The sequence below is a fragment of the Tursiops truncatus genome, chromosome 16 (assembly GCF_011762595.2).
Source record: "Tursiops truncatus isolate mTurTru1 chromosome 16, mTurTru1.mat.Y, whole genome shotgun sequence".
Taxonomy (NCBI): Eukaryota; Metazoa; Chordata; class Mammalia; order Artiodactyla; family Delphinidae; genus Tursiops; species Tursiops truncatus.
Genome location: NC_047049.1, coordinates 26,615,208 through 26,628,943, shown reverse-complemented (window position 1 = coordinate 26,628,943; position 13,736 = coordinate 26,615,208). Strand labels below are relative to the sequence as shown.

General features: G+C 38.4%; 1 protein-coding gene across 22 annotated transcripts in view; it reads left to right on the top strand.

The window, feature by feature from the left end:
* Positions 1-13,736, top strand: part of BTRC (beta-transducin repeat containing E3 ubiquitin protein ligase) — a 184,128-nt gene that overhangs the window by 143,578 nt on the left and 26,814 nt on the right. For all 22 annotated transcript variants that reach the window (XR_004522406.2, XM_073794056.1, XM_019939841.3 and 19 more), the window contains one exon: positions 11,753-11,984. Coding sequence is in view for 21 of the 22 variants with exons in the window: in XM_073794056.1 (XP_073650157.1) it covers positions 11,753-11,984 (232 nt within the window). In the remaining variant the exon portion in view is untranslated. The remainder of the gene's footprint in view (positions 1-11,752; positions 11,985-13,736) is intronic.

The window sequence follows — 13,736 nt, the reverse complement described above, 5'->3', positions numbered from 1 at the left end:
ATCCCTCTTAGGCTGCAGCCTTATCCCGAGTACAACTTTTACCCATTTTATTCTTACATTCATTCATCATCGTAATCATTATATCACTTTCCCCCCCACCCCCCATGGGTTTCAATGCCAGAGTCTTTCCTCAGAGTCCTTCTTAAGGCCAAACAGAATTCTTAAATATCATTTGCATCTCTCTAGTCATCAATAGTATTCTCTGTATCTAGTCCTTGCACCCCCAATTCCAAATGTTGTCCTATATCTGGAACATTTTCCTTTCTCTACTTAACTTACCCTTCCTTGTGATTAACGCAGGGTTTACATGCAAACTAGAAACATCTGTCATCTTACTATCAAGTTCAGCCAGTCCATGCTGTATCTTCCAGCCTACACACAGTACCGTTAGCAAAGTCAGCACACTTAACATTGCCGTGGTGGTGGTTAGGCTAGTTGGTGTCTGCAAGTATATATTTTTCCCTCCTGGCCCAGGCAGCAGCTTCAGAGAAATTCATGGTAATTTTGAAAGTGATGCTTTAATATATTTTCAGGGAGGGAAATGTTAGCCCTTGGCCTTTGAGGACTAAGCTGAGGACAGTCACATAAATACTTAAGTCCTTTCATTTTGTGTGTTTGTCACCTGACGGCTTCTTTCTTTCTTTCTTTTGGAGATAACTGTTCATTGTAAACAGAAAAGCAGAACAGGAGATGTGCAGGGGTGGCAGAAAGTTAGTGTTACCATTAAACTGAGGTTGTTTGTCAGCTTTCCTAGACATTTGAACAGTAGTGGTTGAGTCATCAGGCTTTTGCTGGGAAAGCCAAATCAATTCTACTGCCACAAGTAACCATTACCGTCACTTCCATACACTCTAATATACAACCTTTTGATTTTTTAATACTTGAACTTTTTCACTGTACCCCTGTGGATTTTCTGAGATTCCCAAATTGAAATTTTGCTGCATTTACTTTAGACATTAGTAGAAAATCCGTAAGGGAGAAGGATAGAGGGAAGAGGCTTGATAACAAAGACCTTTATCTCCAGAGTTCTTTACAAATATAATATCTTAGTTATGAATGAAATTAATATTACGGTGGTATTTATCCTTAGGAATATGCTATCCTTAGAAGTTCTTAAAATCTATTTTATTAAGATATAATTTACATACAATAAAATACACCCATTTTAAGTATCCAGTTCGATGAATTTTGGCAAATGTATATACCTGTGTAACAGTCAACATATAGAGCATTTTCATTACCCCCAAAACTTCACTGGTGCCCTTACCCAGTCAGTCCCATCCCCATATCCAGCCCCAGGCAACCACTGTTCTGTTTTTATCACTATAAATTAGGTTTGTTATTCCTAGAGTTTTATATAAGTAGAATCATAAAGTAATATATTCTTTTTGTGCCTGGCTTCTTTCATTCAGCATGTTTTTGAGATTCATCCTTGTCATTTTGTGTATCTGTAGTTTGTTCTTTTATTGCTGAGTACTATTCCTTTGTACAGATATATCACAATTTGTTTACCAGTTAAACTCTTGATGGGCATTAGGATTCTTTCAGTTTGGGACTATTATGAAGCAGCTATGAACATTCATGTACAAGTTTTTGTGTGGAAATTTTTTTTTTCCATTGGGAAGGGGTAAACACCTAGGAGTGAAATTCCTGGGTCACATGGTAAATAGATATATAACTTCGTAAGAAACTGTCAGCCTGTTTTGTAAAATGGTTGTGCTATTAAACATTACTGGCAGCAATGTATGGAAGACCCAGTTGCTCATCGTTGTTGCCACTACCTAGTATGGTCAGTCTTTTTAATTTTAGCCATTTTAATAACTGTGTAGTCATGTCTTGTGATTTTAACTTGCATCTCCCAAGTGACTCATGATATTGAACATCTTTTCATGTGTTTATTGGTCATCCCGTATATGGATCCTTTTTTGTGAAGTGTCTGTTCAGGTCTTTTGCCCTTTCAAAAAACAAAACAAAACAAAATAGGGTTACTTGTTTTCTTTTCTTATCGAGTTCTAAGAGTTTTTAAAAAATATATGTTTGTTCCTTCTTGTTCTTTTATGCCTTATCTGTGAAATGTTTGCCTATCCCAGTAACACCAAGATTTTCTGTTTTCTCCTAGAAGTTTTGTTTTCTTCTAGAAGTTCAGCTCCTATGGATAAGTCCAGCATCCACTTATGTTAACTTTTTTTTTTTAGATTTTTAAAATTTATTTATTTATTGGCTGTGTTGGGTCATCGTTGCTGTGCATGGGCTTTCTCTAGTTGCATCAAGTGGGAGCTACTCTTCGTTGCGGTGTGCAGGCTTCTCATTGCAGTGGCTTCTCTTGTTCTGGAGTAGGGCTCTACGTGCACGGGCTCAGTAGTTGTGGCTCACAGGCTCCGGATGTGCAGGCTCAGTGGCCATGGCTTATGGGCCCAGCCACTCCGCGGCATGTGGGATCCTCCCGGACCGGGGCACAAACCCGTGTCCCCTGCATTGGCCGGCGGACTCTCAACCACTGCACCACCAGGGAGGCCCGCCCCTAATTTTTTAATAAGATCTAAACTAGAGAACAAGGTTCATTTTTTCTATATGGATATCCAGTTATTTCAGCATAATTTGTTGAAAAACACTATCCTTTACCTATTGAATTATCTTGGCACCTTTCTCAAAACTCAACTGGCTGTATATGTGAAATTGTTTGTGAATTTGCTATTCTGTTCCATTGATCTACATGTTTGTCCTTACACCAGAGCCATGCTATCTTGATTACTATTACTTTTTTTTTTATAGACTATACTACAGAGTTCCATCCATCAAGTTACCACATGCTGTAGTTTAAGGGTGTGATTCTTTTTTTTTTTTTAAATAAATGTATTTATTTATTTTTAGCTGTGTTGGGTCTTCATTGCTGCACACAGGCTTTCTCTAGTTGCAGCAAGCAGGGGCTACTTTTCACTGCAGTGCGCAGGCCTCTTATTGCCATGGCCTCTCTTGCTGTGGAACACAGGCACATGGGCTCAGTCATTGTAACTCGCGGGCTGTAGAGCACAGGCTCAGTAGTTGTGGCGCATGGGCTTGGTTGCTCTGAGGCACGTGGGAGCTTCCCAGCCCAGGGCTCAAACCCGTGTCCCCTGCATTGGCAGGTAGATTCCTAACCACTGCACCACCAGGGAAGCCCAATTACTATTACTTTATTGTAAGTCTTGAAATTCATTAGTGTGAGTCCATCTTTGTTTTTATTTTTCAAGATTGTCTCAGCTAAAGTTTAGGTCTTTTGCACTTCTGTCTAAATTTTAGAATCAGTTTGTCAGTTTGCTTGCTAGATTGATTGATATTGCATTGACGGTGTAGATCAACTGGAAAGAATGAACATCTTAACAATATTGAGTCTAATTTGTGAACATATATTTCTCCATTTATTTAAGTATTTTAAGTTTTCCCTCAGCAATGTTTTGTAGTTTTCAGGTGTTACACATATGTTGTTAAACTTATTCCTAAGTATTACATTTTTTAATGCTACTGTAAATTGTATAGGCAGTTTTTTAAAAAATACGTATTTTAAAAAATGAAATAAAGAGACCTTCAAGATGGCGGAGGAGTAAGACGTAGAGATCACCTTCCTCCCCACAAATACATTAGAAATACATCTACATGTGGAACAACTCCTACAGAACACCTATTGAACCCTGGCAGAAGACCTCAGCCTTCCCAAAAGATATATATTTTTTCTTCCTTTTTCTCTTTTTGTTACTGTGTATGTGTATGCTTCTTTGTGTGATTTTGTCTGTATAGCTTTGCTTTTACCATTTGTCCTAGGGTTCTGTCTGTCCGTTTTTTTTGTTTGTTTGTTTGGGTTTTTTTAGTACAGTTTTTAGTGCTGGTTTTCGTTGGTGGATTTGTTTTTTGGTTTGGTTGCTCTCTTCTTTCTTTTCTTATTACTTTTTATTTTTAATAATTATTTTTTTAATAACTTTATTTTATTTTACTTTATTTTTTCTTTCTTTCTTTTTTTCTCCCTTTTCTTCTGAGCTGTATGGCTGACAGGGTCTTGGTGCTCCAGCCAGGTGTTAGGTCTGTGCCTCTGAGTTGGGAGAGCCGAGTTCAGGACATTGGTCCACCAGAGACCTCCCGGCTCCATGTAATATCAAACGGCGAAAGCTCTCCCAGAGATCTCCATCTCAACGCTAAGACCCAGCTCCGCTCAATGATCAGCAAGCTACAGTGCTGGACACCCCATGCCAAACAACTAGCAAGACAGGAACACAACCCCACCCATTAGCAGAGAGGCTGCCTAAAATCATAATAAGGTCACAGACACCCCAAAACACACCACCAGAGGTGGTCCTGCCCACCAGAAAGACAAGATCCAGCCTCATCCACCAGAACAGAGGCACTAGTCCCCTCCACCAGGAAGCCTACACAACCCACTGAACCAACCTTAGCCACTGGGGGCAGGCACCAAAAACAAGGGGAACTACAAACCTGCAGCCAGCGAAAAGGAGACCCCAAACACAGTAAGTTAAGCAAAAAGAGAAGACAGAGGAACACACAGCAGATGAAGGAGTAAAGTAAAAACCCACCAGACCAAACAGATGAAGAGGAAATAGGCAGTCTACCTGAAAAAGAATTCAGAGTAATGATAGTAAAGATGATCCAAAATCTTGGAAATAGAATGGAGAAAATATAAGAAACGTTTAACAAGGACCTAGAAGAACTAAAGAGCAAACAAACACAGATGAGCAACACAATAAATGAAATTAAAAATTCTTTAGAAGAAATCAATAGCAGAATAACTGAGGCAGAAGAACGGATAAGTGACCTAGAAGATAAAATAGTGGAAATAACTACCACAGAGCAGAATAAAGAAAAAAGAATGAAAAGAACTGAGGACAGTCTCAGAGACCTCTGGGACAACATTAAATGCACCAACATTCGAATTATAGGGGTCCCAGAAGAAGAAGAGAAAAAGGGAATGAGAAAATATTTGAAGAGATTATAGTTGAAAACTTCCCTAATATGGGAAAGGAAATAATCAAGTCCAGGAAGCGCAGAGAGTCCCATACAGGATAAATCCAAGGAGAAACATGCCAAGACACATATTAATCAAACTATCAAAAATTAAATACAAAGAAAAAATCTTAAAAGCAGCAAGGGAAAAACAACAAATAACATACAAGGGAATCCCCATAAGGTTAACAGCTGATCTTTAGCAGAAACTCTGCAAGCCAGAAGGGAGTGGCAGGACATATTTAAAGTGATGAAAGGGAAAAACCTACAACCAAGATTACTCCACCCAGCAGGGCTCTCATTCAGATTCGACGGAGAAATTAAAACCTTTACAGACAAGCAAAAGCTAAGAGAATTCAGCACCACCAAACCAGCTTTACAACAAATGCTAAAGGAACTTCTCTAGTCAGGAAACACAAGAGAAGGAAAAGACCTACAATAACAAACCCAAAACAAGGAAAATGGTAATAGCAACATACATATCAATAACTACCTTAAATGTAAATGGATTAAATGCTCCAACCAGAAGACGTAGACTGGCTGAATGGATACAAAAACAAGAGCCGTATATATGCTGTCTACAAGACACCCACTTCAGACCTAGGCACACATACAGAGTGAAAGTGAGGGGATGGAAAACGATATTCCATGTAAATGGAAATCAAAAGAAAGATGGAGTAACAATTCTCATATCAGACAAAACAGATTTTAAAATAAAGACTATTACAGGAGACAAAGAAGGACACTGCATAATGATCAAGGGATCAATCCAAGAAAAAGATATAACAATTGTAAGTATTTATGCACCCAACATAGGAGCACCTCAATACATAAGGCAGATGCTAACCGCCATAAAAAGGGAAATCGACAGTAACACAGTCATAGTAGGGGACATTAACACCCCACTTTCACCAATGGACAGATCATCCAAAATGAAAATAAATAAGGAAACACAACCTTTAAATTCTACTTTAAACAAGATGGACTTAATTGATATTTATAGGACATTCCATCCAAAAACAACAGATTACACTTTCTTCTCAAGTGCTCATGGAACATTCTCCAGGATAGATCATATCTTGGGTCACAAATCAAGCCTTGGTAAATTTAAGAAAATTGAAATTGTATCAAGTATCTTTTCCAACCTCAGTGCTATGAGACTAGATATCAATTACAAGAAAAAAATCTGTAAAAGATACAAACACATGGAGGCTAAACAATACACTACTAAATAATCAAGAGATCACTGAAGAAATCAAAGAGGAAATCAAAAAATGCCTAGAAACAAATGACAATGAAAACACGACGACCCAAAACCTATGTGATGCAGCAAAAGCATTTCTAAGAGGGAAGTTTATAGCAATGCAATCCTACCTCAAGAAACAAGAAACATCTCAAATAAACAACCTAACCTTACACCTAAAGCAATTGGAGAAAGAAGAACAAAAAAAACCCCAAGTTAGGAGAAGGAAAGAAATCATAAAGATCAGATCAGAAATAGATGAAAAAGAAATGAAGGGAACAATAGCAAATATCAATAAAACTAAAAGCTGGTTGTTTGAGAAGATAAACAGAATTGATAAGCCATTAGCCAGACTCATCAAGAAAAAAAGGGAGAAGACTCAAATCAATAGAATTAGAAATGAAAAAGGAGAAGTAACAACTGACACTGCAGAAATACAAAGTATCATGAGAGATTACTACAAGCAACTATATGCCAATAAAATGGACAACGTGGAGGAACTGGACAAATTCTTAGAAAAGCACAACCTTCCAAGACTGAACCAGGAAAAAATAGAAAATATAAACAGACCAATCACAAGACCTGAAATTGAGACTGTGATTAAAAATCTTCCAACAAACAAAAGCCCAGGACCAGATGGCTTCACGGGCAAATTCTATCAAACATTTAGAGAAGAGCTAACACCTATCCTTCTCAAACTCTTCCAAAATATAGCAGAGTGAGGAACACTCCCAAACTCATTCTACGAGGCCACCATCACCCTGATACCAAAACCAGACAAACATGTCACAAAGAAAGAAAACTACAGGCCAATATCACTGACGAACACAGATGCAAAAATCCTCAACAAAATACTAGCAAAGAGGGCTTCCCTGGTGGCGCAGTGGTTGTGAGTACGCCTGCCGATGCAGGGGACACGGGTTCGTGCCCTGGTCCGAGAGGCAAAAAAAAAAAAAAAAAAAAAAAAAGATTATGTACTTCTACGTATATTATACTTCAATGAAAATTAAAATAGAAAAAATATATTACATAATGAGAACGAAGGATATATTTAAAGAGAGAGAGAAGGCCTAGCTCCAGCAGTGTCATAAATTCATTGACTGTTGATTTACTGAGCACTTTACTGTATGCCAGGTGGTGAACCAATTAAGCATGGCTTTTCTTAGATTATTTTATTTGATCTTCACAAAAACCCAATATAATAGATTCTATTATTAGCCCCATTTTACAGACAAGGGGAACAGAGACTCAAAAAAAAAAATCAAGTTATTTATTCCATGTCACACAGCTGCTAAATTGAGGGGTTAAAATTTAAAACCAGGTCTTTCTACTGTAGGGCCAACGCTCTTAAAAGAGTGCGGTATGGTGTAGTGATTAAGAGTACTCATGTAAAGTGATGATGGATCTGAGGTGTATGTCTTTCTACCTACAAGGAAATACTCTGTTTTGAGGGGTGGTGACTAGAATGTAGTACCAGCAGACAGTTGGCAAACACATGAACTCTCAGGTTATACTTCATTTCTAATATACAGTGTTTTAGGTCCCATTTATGACTGGATCATTGAAAGTATGACAAAGTCTTGACTGAACTTTAGCTCCTGCGGTGGGATAATCAATATGTGAAATCCTTAGGCATTTTTATCTGTTAATGGTCTGATAGCCACTGATTCCATTTTTATAGAAACATCTGGTTCATTTAAAGTATAAACAGAATAATTTCATTACTTTGCTGATTATTGTTTTCTGTTACTGGCGTTTCTGGTCTTTAGCCAGAATACAGTACTCCGGTGGCATCCAACTCCAGTCCGTTTCCACCTTTTAAAAGATAAAAGACAAATATATAAGAGATGATGGAGTGAGAGGTTTTGGATGTTGGGATCAGAAGTGGCATTTGGTCAAGCTTCTAAACCCACCTATTTATTAGCTCTCAAAATCTTACTCCATATTTCACAAGTTTTCATTTTCTGAGATACAAACAAATAACCTGCATAAAACAGTCCGGAAGTCCCCCAAGGCCCGTGTCCAACAAGGTTCTTATTAATCATTTTTGGTCTTATAGACAACCGTGGCATTTATGCTAGAAAACATCCAACTCTGTGTACACCAAGGTTTGCTGTTTATGGTGTCCACTCCTTCTATGTCAATAGAATGGCTTGGGATTTCCCTGGTGGTGCAGTGGTTAAGAATCTGCCTGCCAGTACGCCAGTGCAGGAGACAATGGTTCAATCCCTGGTCCAGGAAGATCCCACATGCCGCGGAGCAACTAAGCCTGTGCACCACAACTACCGAGCCTGCGCTCTAGAGCCCGCAAGCCACAGCTACTGAGCCCGCATGCCACAAGTACTGAAGCCCTTGCACCTAGAGCCTGTGTTCCGCAACAAGAGAAGCCACCACAATGAGAAGCCGGTGCACCACAACAAAGAGTAGCCCCCGCTCGCCACAACTAGAGAAAAGCCCGTGCGCAACAGTGAAGACCCAATGCAGCCAAAAATAAATAAAATTTTTTTTTAAAAAATAAAAAGAATGGCTAATGCCATTCTTGGAAATATACTTTCAGCTGTGTATCTGGAATCATTCGTAAAGAGGCCTACAGGTAGGCGTTAACCTTTAGAAATTAAGGCAAGTCTGTGCCTTTAATAGCAGAAGTTGATTATCCAAATCTGATACAGTTTTATGGCACATTCAATATGTCTAGGCAGGTATGAACTCCACAGTAGCATGGGTCTCCTTGCCACACTGGGTTTGCCTCAGTCAAATATGCCAAAGATCCATCAAGTTACTTTGAAAAGTACAGTGCAGGGCACACGGGTTCAATCCCTGGTTGGGGAACTAAGATCCCACATGCCACGGGGCAACTAAGCTCACATGCTGCAACTACTGATCCCACGTGCCACAACTAGAGAGAAACCCATGCTCCACAACTAGAGAGAAACCTGCACGCTGCAACGAAAGATCCTGTGTGCCGCAACTAAGACCTGATGCAGCCAACAAAAAAAAAAGTACAAGTACCTAGTTGTACCTACCACGTTGTGGTTACCCTCTAAAGAAAATCAACTTTTAGAGTAGCAAAAAGTTCAGTTAATTTCTGAATCTTACCCTAGTGTTCCCCAGCTTCAGACTTAAGTATGGTCATTGTCTCCTTTTTCCCCCTCATACCTCGTATTCAGCCTATCAGCTAATTCAGTTGGCTCTGCCTTCAAAGTGTATGTTGAATCCCAATTATTTCTCACCACGCATGTAGCTACCTTACTAGTCCAAAAGATTGTTGTCTCTTCCATGGACTACTGTGAAGTAATCTGTTAATTAGTCTCCTAATTTCCATTCATGTCCCCTGCAGCCTATTCTCCACATAGCAGTGATCCTTTATAAGGTCTCAGATTGTCATGCTCAGGCTATGTGCTTCTCCATGTGACCTCTCTCTGCATAGCTTCTCATCCTCCAGACTTCCCTCTCCAGCAGGGTACTCTGAATTTCTTACATGGTGGCTCAAGGTTCTAAGATGGAGTAAGCAGAAGTTGCCTGGACTCAGAAGTCCCAGAATGTCACTTTCTCCACATTCTGTTAGTCAAAGACCAGATTCAAAAGCTAGGACAAACTACTTCTTGATGGGAGGAACAGAATTCATGTTCAGGAAGGGATGGAATTGTTTGGGGCCATCTTTGGAGATAGCTACTACCACCCAAATGACCTGGATCATCTGGCTTGGACTACTTCTTCAACTGTATTTCTTCTTGCTTTGCTCACTTGGTTCTAGCCACCCTGGGCCCTCCTGTTGTTCCTTGAACATGCCATTTAGACTACCACCCAGGACCTTTGCTCTCAAAATGCCCATTGCCTGGACCATTCTTCCCCCGTGTAACAAAATGTCTAGTTTCCTCATTTTCTTCATGTGTCAGTTCAAATGTCATATCTTTAGGGAAACTGTCTCTGACCCCTTAGACTTAAATAATTGTTAGGTTGTTTATTAATTGCTACATAACAAATTACTACAAACTTAGCAAGTTAATATAACACCCATTCATTAGCTCACTGATGTCTAGGTCAGAAGTCTGATATAGCATGACTGGGTCCTCTGCTCAAAGTATCACAAGGCTGAAATCAAGGTGTCGGCTGGGCTGAGTTCTCATCTGGGGAAAAATCATCTTCTCAGCTCATTGTTGTTATTGTTGTTGGCAAATTCAGCTCCTTGCCTTTGTAGGATTGTGGTCCCCATTTCCTTACTGGCTGTCTGCTGGGAGCTGCTCTCAGCTCCTAAGGATGACTGAATTCCTAGTCAGGTGATCCCCTTCTCTTCTGCAACCAATTGGAGAAAACTCTCTGCTTTTAAAGGGCTCATGTCATTAGATCACACCCACTGGAGTAATCTCCCTATCTCATGGTCCTGATTTGGGACCTTAATTAAGTCACGGCAGTACCTACATGTTTGTTTGAATAACTGAGAGAGATGCTTGTACACCAGGGGTCAAGAATTTCTTGGGGGACCATCTTAGATTTTTGCCCGTCACAATAGCATATATTAATTTTTCTATCCCTTTATCCTGCTTTATTTTTCTTCAAAATACTATCTACATTATATTTTCTGTTTGTATGGTAATGTTTTTAGCTTGCTGTACCTACTAAAATGTAAGTTACTGATGGTAGAGACTGTATTATTTTTGTTCAGTGCTGTATTCCTAGCACCTAGGACAGTGTTTGGCACATTATAGATGCTCAATTAATATTTATGGAATGAATCAATTAATATAGAAGACTTTATGGCATATAATTTTGATGACAGCAGAGATAGGATTTTGGGGTGGTTGGGGGGAGGAAAAGGGTATATTGAGCATTGATGTTATTTAAGCTTTATCTCCAAAGGTACCAGGGTCTCAAATTATTCATTGGCTTTTCTTTGCATGGAGGATTTCTTACTTGACTATTAAAAAATAAGCTGTGGGCTTCCCTGGTGGCGCAGTGGTTGGGAGTCCGCCTGCCGATGCAGGGGACGCGGGTTCGTGCCCCGTTCTGGGAGGATCCCACATGCCACGGAGTGGCTGGCCCCGTGAGCCATGGCCGCTGGGCCTGCGTGTCTGGAGCCTGTGCTCCGCGACGGGAGAGGCCACAGCGGTGAGAGGCCCGCATACCGCAAAAAAAAAAAAAAAAAAAAAAAGTTGTGAGTAAGTAATTGTATAAATGCCCAGTAACTGGTGTATACAAGAAAAAGCAAATTAGCTTTTTTGCTTGCTAGTAATAACATGCTTTCATCGTTTTTCATCTATATATCTCCAAATAATGCTTTCCTACGAACTTTTGGAAATGGATACCTTGTCATCCAGCAGTATTCCTGATTTACCAACTTGCTGTGGTATTTCTGTGGCTTTTTCCATATAACTGCTGTTTGCAAACATCCAATTACTAATAGAGTAACAGAGTGAGCTCCATCATATAGACATACATAACATAGCATGCCAGACTGGAAAATTATATAATTTCTCTTATTGTCAGTACTTATGTGTTTCTTTCAATTCACCTCTTCTACAGACAAAACTTGCCAATGGCACTTCCAGTATGATTGTGCCCAAGCAACGGAAGCTCTCGGCAAGCTATGAGAAGGAAAAGGAACTGTGTGTCAAATATTTTGAGCAGTGGTCAGAGTCCGATCAAGTGGAATTTGTGGAACATCTTATATCCCAAATGTGTCATTACCAACATGGGCACATAAACTCGTATCTTAAACCTATGTTGCAGAGGGATTTCATAACTGCTCTGCCAGGTATGTCTACAGATGTTTGTAAGCCATTAATTTGCCTGGAAGATATGTTACAATGGTAATCATACTAAATCTACAACTCTATTATCTCTCTATTTAAAAAAAAAATCTTTGTTGGCTTGATTTTTACAAACTGAGCATTTAAATTGTACCTTCTTGGGATATAAATACAAAAAATCAAACTCTGTAAATAATAGACTCCTCTTTCCCCTCTCTTCTCCCTGTCTCTATTCACCCTATTTTTACTCACACGTAGGTTTAAATAAAATCTTTTCTGAGGTGTTGTCTGGTTTGAGATGTGTCTTTTATAATGTGTCTTAGTTTTAAGGTATATTAACTAATGTATTTGAATTTGGATTTCTATGTGAATTTATCAACCGAATATTTACATTATAGGAATGAATAAGAAACATTTTTAATTGAATATTTTAGAAAGGGTATCTCAGGAGTCTTGTTGTGATATTAAATATGTAAATGCCAGGGTTTACAATCTCACTGCTCAGGAACTAAATAGCTATTATAAACTATATATTTTTAAATATATATATATATTTGTACAGACACACACAGACACACATATACACACACAGACTTAAAATACTTTGGAGAGTGCTGTGGTTGTTTCACTGAATGCTTGATGGTGATCTAGGATACTATGTAGGCATCAGTATTTGGGGGAAATGCTGTCTCAGGAAAATACAAGTTTCTCACCTGTGTTAATAGCTTATTTTAAAAGAAAAATAGTACAGAAGTGAGTGAATCTCTAAAATAGCTTATCTTGTTTTTATTTTTTTTCAGTTGTTTCCTGATTATAGCACTTATGGGAAATTTAGAAAATTCAAAACAGTTTAAAATATAAAAATAAAATTTACCAGAACCCTACCATTCAGAGAGAACTACTAATATGCTATTAATATTTTTCCTAGGTGTGTATATTTCCCTCATAAGTGTTTGTAACATTTTTTTCTTACTGTATTCTCTTAATGTGTTTTTCTAAGTGTTGGTTCGTTTAAAAAATAATTTTTTATAGTATTTGTATTACTTACGGTGATTGAAGCACACATTATTTAAATGCTTTATTGAACATTTAGGTAGTTTAAAATGTTTTTTGCATTATAAACTGTGTTGTGGTGGACATTCTTATTCATCTTTTGGGCATCCTAGGGAAAAAAATACCAGAAGTGGGATTTCTATATTAATGAATTATGAACATATTTTAAGGCTTCTAATACATATGCCAAACTATCCTCTAAGAAAAATATACCAACTTATACCTTCCCCCCAAACTGCATGTTACCACTCTGCTTAACCTTTGCCAATTATATCTTTCTAAAAATTTGTTTTTCCAAAATTGGAATTTAAATTGCCCTTTAAAATAAAAGAAATGCCTATTTATATCTTAGAAATAACCATTTTCAGGCTGAATTTGTTCCTATATCTTTTGTTAAGTAGAATAGATTTCTGCCCCTTCTTCACTCATTGGATTTTATTTTAGCCATAGGCAAACAGTTTTCTTTGTGCGAACAATCTGTGTGTACCTCATTACTGTACTCTTCCCAATCACTGAGACATGTTACAATCTCAAGCATATACCACTAAGAATTGAACAGGAGATGATTAGACTTGTATATCCTTTGCCTAATAACAATCTCTGATGTATATCTGCTGACCACTTCATAAGACACTAAATCATCAGTCTAATGCTTTATGGCCGCTTTAACTTATGAACCTACACCATCTGGCTACATTTAGTAA